The sequence below is a fragment of the Theropithecus gelada genome, chromosome 8 (assembly GCF_003255815.1).
Source record: "Theropithecus gelada isolate Dixy chromosome 8, Tgel_1.0, whole genome shotgun sequence".
NCBI classification, from domain to species: domain Eukaryota; kingdom Metazoa; phylum Chordata; class Mammalia; order Primates; family Cercopithecidae; genus Theropithecus; species Theropithecus gelada.
The window spans coordinates 29641828-29656633 of record NC_037676.1 but is presented as its reverse complement, the minus strand read 5'-3'; the positions used below and the strand labels follow the sequence as shown (position 1 = coordinate 29656633).

The following is a 14806-nucleotide window of genomic DNA, read 5'->3' as shown; positions in this document are numbered from 1 at the left end:
TCAGCTCGATGCATCCTCCACCTCCTGGGTTCAAGCTGTTCTCATGCCTCAGTCTCCCAAGTAGCTGGAATTACAGGCATGTGCCACCACGCCCAGCTGATTTTTTTGTGTTTTTAGTAGAGACGGGGTTTCACCATGTTGGCCAGGCTGGTCTCAAACTCCTAATGTCAAGTGATCTGCCCACCTCAGCCTCTCAAAGTGCTGGAATTACAGGTGTGAATCACTGTGCCCAGCTGATATTTTTGATATACAAAAACCAAAGTTGTAAACTCATTTTCTTTTTTGGGTAACTGGCAAATTGAGATGGAAACTTTCTGATAGTTGACTAAGAACATTTTACTGTTTACTTTTGTTGAACTTTTAAATGATTGTACTGCCATTGCCTTTTATGTATTTATTGACCGTTTGCTTAATAACCTTGGGTTGATTTTAGGCCACCAACAAAATGGAAATGAAAGAAACTGCTAAACAGAATACACTGTGGCAAATGAGCTCAACTAGCGAACCCATGTTAAATACTCGTGAAGTCAATCCTTTGAAGAAATTCACCATTCCTAAGATCAGGAGGACAGCTGAGAAAGGTAGTATTTCTGTGGAAGTTGGGAACTTTTTTAGTAACTATTACTGTATTTCTCTGATTCTTATTTTATGTTCATCTTTTATTTTGACTCTATATAAAATTAGATTAATTCAGGTCTCTAATTCCTTAAACATACATGTACTTATGTTTCCACACAAAATAGAATAGATGCATGTTCTGCATCCTTCCCACAAAGTACACCTAAAATCCCTGAACATTTTTATAAAACAAATATGAGAAGACTTTCAAAACTGGAGAACACACACCAACTAGAGAATCTGGAACTCAGGGAATGACATAGCAGTAAGTTCCCTGGATTTTCTTTTTGTTTCCTCCATATCTCAGACTGGATGCCCCCAACAAGAGAAATGCCGCCTGGTGCAGACCTCCCCCAGAAGCCCCAAGTAAAACCTCTTCTTTCTTGCCAGTGGACTAAGAAAGGGGCAGCCTAGAAAGTTGGAAACCTGTTTGACATTAAATATACCCCTCCCGTTTCCCACTGGGGTGATGTCAAAGGAAGTTGAGTGGGGATCCTGGACTCTGACCCCCTACCCAGCAGGAACAAGGTACCCCTTTCCTTCCCTATGATGTCAGTGGTGATCCAAGTAGGATCACACAGCCATAACGCATTCTCTTCCCTGCCATCATCCTGCTCCTGCAATGTCAGTTGATATCTACCCCTGCTTTGTGATGATGAGTTGCCCTTTCCACTAGGGTTAGAGTCAGTGAACAAAGTGGAGAGCCTAGACCTCCACCACATCCAGCAGTAACAAGGCCTCCTTCCACAGTGTTGGTGGAGGATAAGTGGGGACCATGGACTTCCAGCCCTTTCCAGTGGTAACAGGATACTCCCCAGCGTGTAAATGGAAGCCCTGTGGAAAGCCAGAACTTCACCTCTGCATAGTAGTAGAGTCAGTGCTCCCCTTTCCCTGCCAGCCATTGTTCCTGCCAGCATAGTTTTAGTAAAGTCTTGCTGAAGTGCAAGATTAAATATAATCCAGAGTCTCATAAAAATGCCCCAGTTGACCAGGATATAATAAAAATCGCTCATCTTAACACACACCAAGAAAATCTCAACTTGAATGAGAAAAGATAACAAATGCCAACATCAAGATTGACACAGGTGTTGGAACTATAATTAACTGAGAGACTTTTAAAGCAGCTACCATAAAGATATTTGGACAAGCAGTTACAGACACTTTTGAAACAAACGAACAGCTAGAAAATCTCATCAAAGAAATGAAATATGTAATAATCGAATAGAAGACTTGGAACTGATAATTTAATTAAAATAAAAACTCAGGCAAAAACTAATAGAACTACAAGGAGAAATAGAGAAATCTACTATTATAGTTGGAAATACCCCATTATCAGAAATGGGCATACTGCCAACAGACAGAAAATCACTAAGGACATAGCTCAGCAACACCGTCAATCAACTTGATACAATAGACATCTGTAGACTATTCCATTCAACAGTAGTATGTTAGACATTCTTCTCAAGCACACCCAAGACTCACCAAGATAGACCGTACCTTGGCCATAATACACATGTTAAGAGATTTGAAATAGTAGAAATCATAGTCACCTCTCAGACCATGTATTAATCCATTTTCACACTACTGATAAAGATATACTAGTGACTGGGCAATTTACAAAAGAAAGAGGTTTATAATGGACTTATAGTTCCACGTGGCTGGGGAAGCCTCATAATCATGGCAGAAGACAAGGAGAAGCAAGTCACATCTTACATGAATGGCAGCAGGCAAAGAGAGAGCTTGTGCAGGGAAACTCCTGTTTTTAAAACCATTAGATCTCATGAGAACAGTTCACTATCACGAGAATAGCACAGGAAAGACCTGCCCCCATAATCCAGTCGTCTCCCACTGGATCCCTCCCACAACACATGGGAATTATGGGAGCTACAAGATGAGATTTGATTGGGGACACAGAGCCAAACCATATCAGACCACAGTGGAATTAAGATGATCAAGTAGGGGGCACTAGATATAAATAACCCAAAGATAGCTGGAAAATACCCAAATTCTTTGAGATTAAGCAGCACACTTCTAAATAATAAATGCATCAAAGGAAAAATCTCAAGAGAAATGTTAAAATACTTTGAACTAAATGAAAAGGAAAACAAAATTTGTAGGATGAAGCAAAAGCAGTACTTAGGAAGAAATTTATAGCATTGAATGCATATATTAGAAAACAAGAAATATCTAAAATCAGTAATTTAAGTTTACACCTTAGGAAACTAGAAAAAAGAGGACAAATTAAATCCAAAATAAGCGGAAGAAAAGAAATAATAAAAATTAGAGCAGAAATGAATGAAATTAAAAACAGGAAATTAATAGAAAAAAAATCAACAAAATGAAAATCTGTATCTTTGAAAAGATCAGTAAAGTTGATAAACCTCTAGCCAGGATAACTAAGAAAAAAAGGGGCACAAATTACTGATATCAGAAATCAAAACATCACTACAGATCCTATGGACATTAAAAGGGTAAGGGATACTATGAACAATTCTAGGCCCATAAATTTGGTAACCTAGATGAAATGTACCAATTCCTTGAAAGACAGTATCTGCAAAAAGTTACACAAGAAGAAATATATGATCTGAATAGGCCTAAATCTATGTATTAAACAAATTGAATCAATAACTAATAACCTTCCAAAACAACACCAGGACCAGATAGGTTCACTGGTGAGTGCTACTAGATATTTAAGGAAGAAGTTATACCAATTCTCTACAATCTCTTTCAGAAGATACAAGTAGAAGGAATACTTTCTGACTCATGCTTTTAGAGGAGCATTATTTTAATACCAAAACAAGATAAAGAACTTAGAAGAAAACTACAGAGCCAAGAAAAGCTCAACATCATTGATCATTAGAAAATGCAAATCAAAACCACAGTGAGATACCATCTCACGCCAGTCAGAATGGAAGTTATTGAAAAGTCAAGAAATGATAGGTGCTGGTGAGGCTGTGTATAAATAGGAATGTTTTTACACCATTGGGCACTGTGGCTCATGCCCTGAGGCTAGGAGTTTGAGACCAGCCTGTGCAACATAGCAAGGCCCTGCCTCTAGAAAAATAAAAATAAAAATCAGCCTGTGTGGTGCATGCCTGTAGTCCTAGCTACTTGGGAAGCTGAGGTGGGAGGAACGCTTGATCCCAAGAATCAAGCAGAAATGTAAATGTAAATTAGTTCAACCATTGTGGAAGACAGTGTGGTGATTCCTCAAGAATCTAGTACCAGAAATACCATTTGACCCAGCAATCCCATTACTGGGTATATACCCAAAGCCTGAATCATTCTACCGTAAAGACACATGCACACATATGTTTATTGCAGCAATATTTTCAGAAACAGAGACATGGAACCAACCCAAATGCTCATCAGTGATATAGACTGGATAAAGAAAATGTGGTATATGTACATCATGGAATACTGTGCGGCCATAAAAAGGAATGAGATCATGTCCTTTGCAGAGACATGGGTGAAGCTGGAAGCCATCATCCTCTGCAAGTACAGGAACAGAAAACCAAACACCACATGTTCTCACTCATACGTGGACGTTGAACAATGAGAACACATGGACACAGGGAGGGAAATAACACACACCGGGATCTGTTGGAGGGTGGGAGTCAAGGGGAGGAAACCTAGATGACAGAGGTCAATAGGTGCAGCAAACCACCATGGCACACATATATCTATGTAACAAACCTGCATATTCTGCACGTATATCCCAGAACTTAAAGTAAAATAAAACATTTTTTAATAAAGAAAATACTGAGAAGGAATAGCCAGGAATTGTTATCTCCTGGATATTCAGCTATGGTCTCTGAATCAATAGGGTGAGAGTTGGTTAAATTTAAAGAGCTGCCTACACTTACCATCTAAGTTCAGCATTATTTAGGAAGCTGAAGCAGGAGGATGGCTTAAGCCCAGGAGTTCAAGGCTGCAGTGAGCTATGATCACAGCACTGTACTCCACTCTGGATGACAGAGTGAGACCCTGTCTCTTTAAAAGAAAAAAAAAAAAAAAAAAAGAGAGAGAGAAATAAAATTGACATAAAAAAAAATAATAAAATTGACATTAAAAAAAAAAAAAACTACACTGCCAGTCATGGTGGCTCATACCTGTAATCCCAGCACTTTGGAAGGCCAAGGTGGGAGAATTGTTTGAGCCCAGGAGTTTGACATCAGCTTGGCAACATGGAAAAATCCCATCTCTACAAAAAATACAAGAATTATCCAGGCATGGTGACATGTGCCTGTGGTGCCAGCTACTCAGGAGGCTGAGGTGGGAAGATCACTTGAGCCTGGGAGGTCAAGTCTGCAGTGAGCCATAATTGTGCCCCTGTGCCACTGCACTCCAACGTGGGCAACAGAGTGAGACCCTGTCTGGAAAAAAAATAAAAACCACAGACAAATATCACTCATGAAGATAGATGCAGAATTTTTCAGCCAAGTATCAGCAAATCAAATTCAATAATGTAAAGAATTTTATAGCTGGGCATATGCCTGTAATCCGCACTTTGGGAGGCTAAAGTGGGAGGATCACTTGAGGTTAGGAGTTTGAGACCAGCCTGTGCAACACAGCAAGGCCCTGTCTCTCGAAAAAAAAATTTAAATCCGCCTGGTGTGCACACCTGTAGTCCTAGCTACTTGGGAAACTCAGGTGGGAGGATTGCTTGATCCCTGAAGGTTGAGGCTGCAGTAAACCATAATCACACTTCTGCACTGCAGCCTGGGCAAGACTGTCTTTAAGAAAGAATTTCACACCAGTACCAACTGGAATATATCCCAGGTATGTAAGGCTGGTCCACCATTTGAAAGTCAATTAATGTAATCCATCATCTAAAGAGGAAAAATCATATGATCATATCAATAGATGCAAAAAAAAAAAAAAAAAGCATTTGACAAAATGTAACACCCATTCATGTTAAAAAGCTCTCAGTAAACTAGGAATAAAGAGGAATTTCCTCAACTTGATATTTTAAAAATCTACAAAAAGCCTTCAGCTAACTTAACAGTGAAAAATTTAAAGCTTTCACACTAAGATCAAGGCAAGGATGTCTGTCACCACTGCTTCTCAACATTGTACTGGAAGTACTAGCTAATGCAGTAGGACAAGAAAAGGAAATAAAGAAATAAAAGGTATACATATTGGGAAAGAAAAAAGAAAACTGTACTTTCTTGCAGATGACATGATCATATCTATTGAAAAATCAAAACCCTCCTGGAACTCATAAGCGATTATGGGGGAAGTTGTAAGATAAAGGTTAATATATGATATTGCTTTTTTATATACCAGCAATGAACAAGTAGAATTTGAAATTTAAAACATACCATTTATATTAGCACCAAAAAAATGAAATACCTAGGTTTAAATCTAACCAAATACGTACAAAGTCTATATGAGGAAAACTACTAAACTGGTGAAAAAAGTCAACCCAATAGAGAGATTTCACGTTTATGAATAGGAAAAGTTGGTATTATCAATATGCCAGTTTTTCCCAACTTGATTTACAGATTCATTGTCACCCAAATCAAAATCTCAGCAAGTTATTTTGTGCATACCAACAAACTGATTCTAAAGTTTATATGGCACACAGTTTCTGATATGGAAGGAACAAATTTTAAGGTCTCTTGCAGAACGGGTTGACTATGATTAATAATTGTGTATTTCAAAATTAAGTATTCAAGGCAATACAGAAAATAAATATTCAAGGCAATGGATGTGTTAGCTTGATTTAATCATCCTGTGTTATATGCATATAATATCACATTGTACCTCCTGAATGTATACAATTACAACTTTTCAATTTGCAATAAAATAAACATTAAAATTAAGTTTATATGGAGAGGCAAAAGACTAAGAATACACAACTCAACACTGAAAAACAACAGAGGACTGACACTACTTTACTTCAAGACATACTATAAAGCTACAGTAATTAAGGCAGGGTGGTGTTGGCAAAAAAAAAAAAAAAAAAAAAAAAAACAGACAAATCAAGCAATGGAACAGAATAGAGAGCCCAGAAATAGAGCCACATGAATATAAACTGATATTTGACAAAGAAGAGGCAGGAAAATAGAACAAAGTCTTTTCAACAAATATTGCTGAAGCAACTGGACACCCGCATGCAGAAAAGGGAATCTAGACACAGACATTAACATCCTGCACAAAAATTAATTCAAAATATTCCACAGACCTAAATGTAAAACACAAAACTATACAAATTACAGAAGATAACATATGAGAGTATCTAGATGATGTTGGGTTTGGCAATGACTTTAGCTGCAATACCAAAGATGTAGTTTGTGAAAGAAAGGACTGAATAGCCAGATTTTATTCTCTTGACAGTGTCTTTTGCAGAACAGAAATTTTTAATTGTAATAAAGAGAAAATATTTGCAAAACACATTTCAGATAAGGAATTGCTATCCAAAATATATTAAAAAATTCTTGACAATAAAAAGGCAAACAAGTCAATTTAAAAAAGCAAAGAAGTCAATTTAAAAATGAGCCTGCCAGCTGAGGCAGGAGAATGGCGTGAATCCAGGAGGTGGAGCTTGCAGTGAGCTGAAATCATACCACTGCATTCCAGCCTGGGCGAAAGAGCAAGACTCTGTCTCCAAAAAAAAAAAAAAATTAGCCTGCCGGGCACGTTAGCTCATGCCTCATCCCAGCATTTTGAGAGGCTGAGGCAAGTGGATCACCTGAGGTCAGGAGTTTGAGACCAGCCAGGCCGACATGGAGAAACCCCGTCTCTACTAAAAATACAAAAATTAGCCAGGCGATGTGGTGGGCACCTGTAATTCCAGCTGCTCAGGAGACTGAGGCAGGAGAATCACTTGAACCCAGGAGGCGGAGGTTGCAGTGAGCCAAGATCACGCCACTGCACTCCAGCCTCACCACAAGAGCGAAACCCTGTCTCAAAAAAAAAAATCAAAAAATTAATAAACACGAGCCAAAGACTTTAGCATACACTTCACCAAAGAAGATACACAGTTGGCAAGTAAGCATATGGTGAGATGTTTCACATCATATGTCATCAGGAAAATTCAAATTAGAGTAGAAATACCTGTACACACCTATTAGAATGGCCTAAATCCAGAACGCTGATGACGTTAAATACTGGTGACAGTATGGGGCAGCAGAAACTCTGATCCATTGCTGGTGGGAATGCAAAATAACCACTTTGGAAGACAGTACAGTGGTTTATTACAAAATTGAACGTACTGTTACCATATGCTCCAGCAATTACACTTCTTGGCATTTACACAGATAGGTTAAAAGCCTGTGTTCACATAGAAACCTGCACACAGGTGTTTATAGCAGCTTTACTCATAATAGTTAACACTTGGAAGCAACCAAGATGTCCTTCTGTAGATGAACAGATAAAGTGGTACATCCAGACAATAGAATATTATTTAGCACTAAAAAAGAAATGAGCTATCAAGTCATGAAAAGAAATGGAAGAACCTTAAAAGCACATGTCGCCTTTTTAGATTGGCTGAGTGAATGCAGTCTGTCTAAAAAATTTACATACCATATGTTTTCCATTCTGGAAAAGGCAGACAGTAAAAAGATCAGTGGTTGTTAGGGTTTGGGACAGGGAAGAGGGATGAAAAGGCAGAGCACAGAGGACTTTTAGGGCATTGAAACTATGAGCCTGGGCAGTGTAGTGAAACCCCATCTCTACAAAAATTAGCCAGGCATGGTGGTGCACACACCTGGTGGCATAATCCTAGCTACTTGGGAGACTGAGATGGGAGGATCACTTGAGTCCAGGAGGTCGAGGCTGCAGTCAGCCGAGATTGCACCACTGCACTCCAGCCTGGGCGACAGAATGAGACCGTCTCAAAAAACAAAACAAAGGAAATTACTCTGTATGATACTACCATATTCTGTATGATACTGTGGATATTTGCTTTGACATTTTTTAAACCCATAGAATGTACAACACCAAAAGTGAACCCTAATGTAAACTGTTGACTCTGAGTGATAATGATGTATCAATGTAGGTTCATCAGTTGTAAAGAAAAAAATGTACCACTTTGGGGGAAGACGTTGATTGATAATGGAAGAGGCTGTGCATGTCAGAGGGCAAAGAGTATATGAGAAATCTTTGTACCTTCCTCTCAGATTTTGCTGTGAACCTAAAACTATTCTAAAAAGTCTGTGAAGTCTGGGTGTGGGGGCTCATGCCTGTAATCCCAGCACTTTGGGAGACCGAGGTGGGCGGATTGCTTGAGGTCGAGACCAGTCTGGCCAACATGGTGAAACTCCGTCTCTACTAAAAATACAAAAAAAATAATAATAATAATAATCGGGCGTGATGACTATTCAGGAGGCTGAGGCGGGGGAATTGCTTGAACCAGGGAGGTGGAGGTTGCAGTGAGCCAAGATTGCGCCACTGACTGCACTTCAGCCTGGGTGACAGAGCAAGGCTCTGTCTCAAAAAAAAAAAAAAAAAAAAAGTCTGTGAGGAAAAACATTACTCAGTGTGTTCAAGAGAAGAATAGAGATACTCTTCTGTTTCTGTTCTTCTAAGAATAGAAATTACTTAGCCTGAACAACACAGAGAAAATAGAAAAATAAACAGAACCCAAGAGACTTGTGGAACAATAACAAAAGATCTAACATCTTTGTCCTGGTGCCAGAAGGAGAGGAGAAAGAGTGTGGGGCTGAAAAATTATTCTAGGAAATATTGGCTAGAAATTTCCCAAACTTGGCAAAAGGCATAAACCTATACATTCAAGAAGCTGAAAAACCCCAAACATACAACCCCCCAAAAATTCATGCCAATGCACATCGTAATAAAACTTTAAAAGCTAAGAACAGAGAAAAAATCTTGAAAGCAACTAGAAAGAAACCACATTATTTATAGGGGAAAAATTATTTGACAAAATATGTCTTATTAGAAACCATGGAGTCTGGGGAAAGTAACACCGCATTTTTCAAATGCAAGAAATAACTTTGAACCCAGAGTTCTGTACCCATCAAAAATATCTTTCAAATATGGAGGTAAAACAGATATTCTCAGATAAAGCAAAGCTAAGAATTTTTCATCAGCACACATACCCTTAAAGAATAGCTGAAAGAATTTCTCCAAACAGAAGCTAGTAAAAGAAGGAAGCTGGGAACATTAGGAATGAAGGAAGAAAAAAAGCTTAAACATGTGGATAAATATAATAGATCATCCTTCTCTTGAGTTTTCCTAGTTATGTTTGACAGTTGTAGCACAAATTACAACATTCTTTGATGTGGTTCTCGGTGTATATAGAGGAGGTATTTCAGGTAATTATAACGTGAGTTGTTACTATTAGAAGGAACTAAATGAATGGTGTATGAGATCTCTCTGCATTATCTTTTACAAGTGAATCTAAGTATCTCAGAATTAAATTGTTTTAAACAATATAGGCAGATGAAAATGAAATTTTAAAAATGTTCAGGCAACCCACAGGAAGGCAGGAAAAATGAAATAGAAAATCAAACAGAAGGAAAAACAGAAAATACATAATTAAATCATAGGCTTAAGCCCTAACATATCATTACTTATATCGAACATGCATGATCTAAATATACCAATTAAAAGACACGTTGACAGAATGGATTAAAAAAACACAACCCAACTACTCTTGGCAAACTCATTCCAAATGTAGTAATATAAGTTGTTAGAATGTAGACATATGAAGAAAGGACATACAAATAATAAGAGTGACTATATTAATGGTGGATAAGTAGACTTCAGAGGAAAGAAAATTGTCTAGAACAAAGAGGGATGTTACTTAATGATGAAAAGGTCAGTCCACCAAGTAGGTACAGCAGTCTTAAATATGTATATTTCAGACATCAGACCTTCAGAATATATGAAGCAAAACTGATAAAACTGAAAGGAGAAATGGACAAATTGAGAATTATAGTTGGAGACTTTGGACTCTCAATTGATAAAACTAAGCAGAAAATCAGGAAGAATATTGAATAATCTTTAACAGTATCAATCAACAGGATCTAATTGACATTTATAGATTATTGTACCTAACAGTAGCAGAATAGACCTTTCAAGCACCTGTAGAACATGCATCAAAATAGACAATATCTTGGGCCATGAGATACATACCAACATATTTAAAGTAATTGAGGCCGGGCACAGTGGCTCACGCCTGTAATCCCAGCACTTTGGGAGGCCGAGGCAGGCAGATTATGAGGTCAGGAGATTGAGACAATCCTGGCTAACACGGTGAAACCCCATCTCTACTAAAAATACAAAAAATTAGCCGGGCGTGGTGGTGGCCGTCTGTAATCCCAGCTACTCGGGAGGCTGAAGCAGGAGAATGGCATGAACCCGGGAGGCGGAGCTTGCAGTGAGCTGAGATTGTGCCACTGCACTCCAGCCTTGGCAACAGAGGGAGACTCTGTCTCATAAATAAATAAATAAATTGAAATCATACAGAATATGTGCTCTGACAACATGCAAACAGAAAAGTAAATCTCCAAACACACTTGGAAAGTAAGTCGGAGGCACGGGGCTTCCTTGAGTCTAGGAATTTGAGACCAGCCTAGGAAACATAGTGAGATGTTATCTCTGCAAAAAGTAAAAGAATACATTTGGAAATAGTCATGGAGAGGAAATAAATACATAACTAAAATGAAAATGCAACATACCAAAATTTGAGGGACATGGTTAAAGCATTGCTAACAAGGACGTTTATAGCACTAAATGTTTACTTTAGAAAAGAGGGAGTGTTTCAGATAAATAATCTTAAGCTACCAACCTTTAAGAAACCAGAAAAAGAAAGGCTGGGTGTGGTGGCTCACGCCTGTAATCCTAGCACTGTGGGAGGCTGAGGCAGGTGGATTGCCTGAGTTCAGGAGTTCAAGACCAGCCTGGGCAACACAGTGAAACCCCCGTCTCTACTAAAATACAAAAAATTAGCCAGTCGTGGTGGCATGCACCTGTAATCCCAGCTACTTAGAAGGCTGAGACAGGAGAATTGCTTGAACCCGGGAGGTGGAGGTTGCAGTGGGCCGAGATCACGCCATTTCACTCCAACCTGGGTGACAGAGCAAGAGTCTGTCAAAAAAAAAAAAAAAAATTACCACTATCAAGAATGAAATGAGTTATGGCCCACAGGTTGCATCAAAAGTACAAATTGTTGAACACATGTAGTTCTAAATAGATCATTTAAATAGTCTTACAACAATTAAATGTAATTCATGGTTAGAAAAGAAATTTTAAGGCCCAGATGGTTTCACTGGAGAATTCTAAAGATTTGAAGAACAGAAACTCTATACAATCTCTTCTAGAAAATAGAAATTGAGAGAATAATAGTATGAGATTAATATGAAGATGGTTCCAAGATGAGACCAGTATAATATAGAAAATACCCCATGGACCAATGTCCATGATAATTGATGCAGATATCCTAAACAAAATTTAAGTAAATGAAGTCCGATATTTAAAATGAATTATTGCACACAACTTAGAGGTGAATGTTCTCTTCTGCCACTCTTATTCAGCGTAATACTGGAAGTTGTACCCAGCACAAAAGCCAAGGAGAGGAATTAGTAGGTATTTAGATTGGAAAAGAAGAAATAAAATTGTCCCTATTTGAAGAGAACATGATGGTCTGCATAGAAAATCCCAAGGAATCTTAAAAAAAAAGGAAAACTTGGAACTAGTAAGTTCAGCAAGGTCACTGGATACGATGAAAACAGAAAAAAACATTGTTCATTTGACTCTTAAACAACCCAGCGGGGCACTGATCCGGCCCCCGACCCCTCCCCAAAACACATAGCAGAAAAATCTGCATATAAGTCACTCCCCCAGAACTTAACTTTTAATACAAATAGCCTACTGTTGACTGAAAGCCTTACTGATAACATGAAGTCGATTAACACATAATTTTATATCTGTATTATATACTACTGTATTTTTACAATAAGTACAGTAGAGAAAATGTTACTAAGAAAATCATAAGGAAGAGAAAATATGTTTACTATTGCTTAAATGTAAGTGGATCACCATAAAGGTCTTCTTCATCATCATCTCATTGAGTAGGCTAAGGAAGAGGAGGGGTTGGTCATGCAGTCTTAAGGAGTAGCAGAGGTGGAAGAAAATCCAAGTATAAGTTGTCCCACACTGTTCAAACCCATATTGTTCATGAATCAACTATATTTTTAAATACTAGCAAAGAACACATGGAAATAAACAATTTTTAAAATACCATTTAAAATAACTTTAGGCAGCCGGGCATGGTGGCTTGCACCTGTAATCCCAGCACTTTGGGAGGCCGAGGGAGGTGAATCACCTGAGGTCAGGAGTTTGAGACCAGCCTGGCCAACATGGCAAAAGCCCGTCTCTACTAAAAATAGAAAAAAATTAGCCAGGCATGGTGGCGGGTGCCGATAATCCCAGCTACTTGGGAGGCTGAGGCATGAGAATCCTTTGAACCCAGGAGGCGGAGGTTGCAATGAGCTGAGCTCACACCACTGCATTCCAGCCTGGGTGACAGAGCAAGACTCTATCTCAAAATAAAATATAATAACTTTAAAATGAAATACTTAGGTACAAATATAACAAAATGTGTAAGGTTTCTATGCTGCAAACTATAAAACAGTGATGTTTTTAAAAGAAACCTAAATAAATGGAAAGATGTAGTGTGTTCATGGATTAAAAGACTCAACATAATGACATCATGAATGGGCTTATCAAAAGATGTTTAATGGCTAATCATAGCCATTAAAGAAATGCATATGAAAACCACAATGAGATGTAACTATACACTTGTTAGAACAGCTGAAAAAGAAAACAATAACAGTGCCAAATGCTGGTGAGGATGGGAGACACCAACTCACTCATGTTTTGCCATTAGGGAATGTAAGATAGCACAGCCGCTCCGGAAAACAACTTGGCATCATCTTTAAAAACTGAACATGCAGCCATGCACAGTGGCATGTGCTTGTAGTTCCAGCTACTCAGGAAGCCAAGGCAGGAGGATTGCTTGAGCCCAGGAGTTCAAGGCCATCCTGAGCAATATAGCAAGACCCAATCTTTAAAAAAATAAGTAAGCATGCAGGCCAGGCACAGTAGCTCACGCCTGTATTCCCAGCACTTTGGGAGGCCGAGGCAGGTGGATCAATTGAGGTCGAGAGTTCAAGACCAGCCTGATCAACATGGAGAAACCCCATCTCGACTAAAAAAATACAAAAATTAGCCAGGCACAGTGGCGCATGCCTGTAATCCTACCTACTCATGGGCTGAGGCAGGAGAATCGCTTGAACCCTGGAGGCAGAGGTTGTGGTGAGCCGAGATCGCGCCCTTGCACTCCAGCCTGGGCAACAAGAGTGAAACTCCGTCTCAAAAATAAATAAGCATGCAGCTTCCATATGATCCAGCCATCCTTCTCTTGGGCATTTTTCCCTGGCAAACAAAAAATGATGTTCACACAAAAACCTATACATGAATGTACACAGCAGCTTAATTTGTGATAACCAGAAACTGACAACCACCCAAATTTCTAATGAGTAAGTGGTTAAACAAACGATGGCACATTCATATGATGGTATACTACTTAGCAATAAAAAGAAACAATCTATTCATACAACAACTTGGCTGAATCTCAGAGGCAGTATGCTAAGCAAAAAAAAAAAAAAAATGCAATCTCTACAGGTCTCATACTACAAAATTTCATTTACAAACATTCTAGAAATGACAAAAGTATGCATACGGAGAAGAGATTAATAATTTTCAGGATTTAGGGACAGGGTAGGAGAATGGGAGTGTGGGAGAGTTTCAGCATGAAAAAATATGTAAAGGAGTGACACAGGGATGTCTCTGGTGGTAGAGCAGTTCTGTATCTTAGAGTGATTGTTACACAAATCTACATGTGATAAAATTGCATAGAACTACACACACAAGTGGATGTAAAACTGGTTGGTACAGTCTTAATAAGGTCTGTGGCTTGTACCAGTGTCATTTTCCTTGTTTTGATATTCGATTATAGTTGCATGTTTCCACTGGAGGAAACTGGGTTAAGGGTACACAAGACCTCTGTATACTGTTTCTGCAACTTCCTGTGAATCTATATTCATTTCAAAATAAAAAGTTACACATCCACAAAATCATCATATGTGATGAAACTATCAAAATTTGTACATCATATATTACAAAACTATTAAAATTTGTAGTGATTATTACAAAT

The 14806-nt window shown here is 38.4% G+C and overlaps 1 protein-coding gene across 1 annotated transcript in view; it reads left to right on the top strand.

The window, feature by feature from the left end:
• Positions 1-445: 445 nt before the first annotated feature.
• TEX15 (testis expressed 15, meiosis and synapsis associated) overlaps positions 446-14806 on the top strand; it is a 63121-nt gene continuing 48760 nt past the window's right edge. The window contains exon 1 of the mRNA XM_025394721.1: positions 446-581. Within this exon, the coding sequence (XP_025250506.1) occupies positions 446-581 (136 nt within the window). The remainder of the gene's footprint in view (positions 582-14806) is intronic.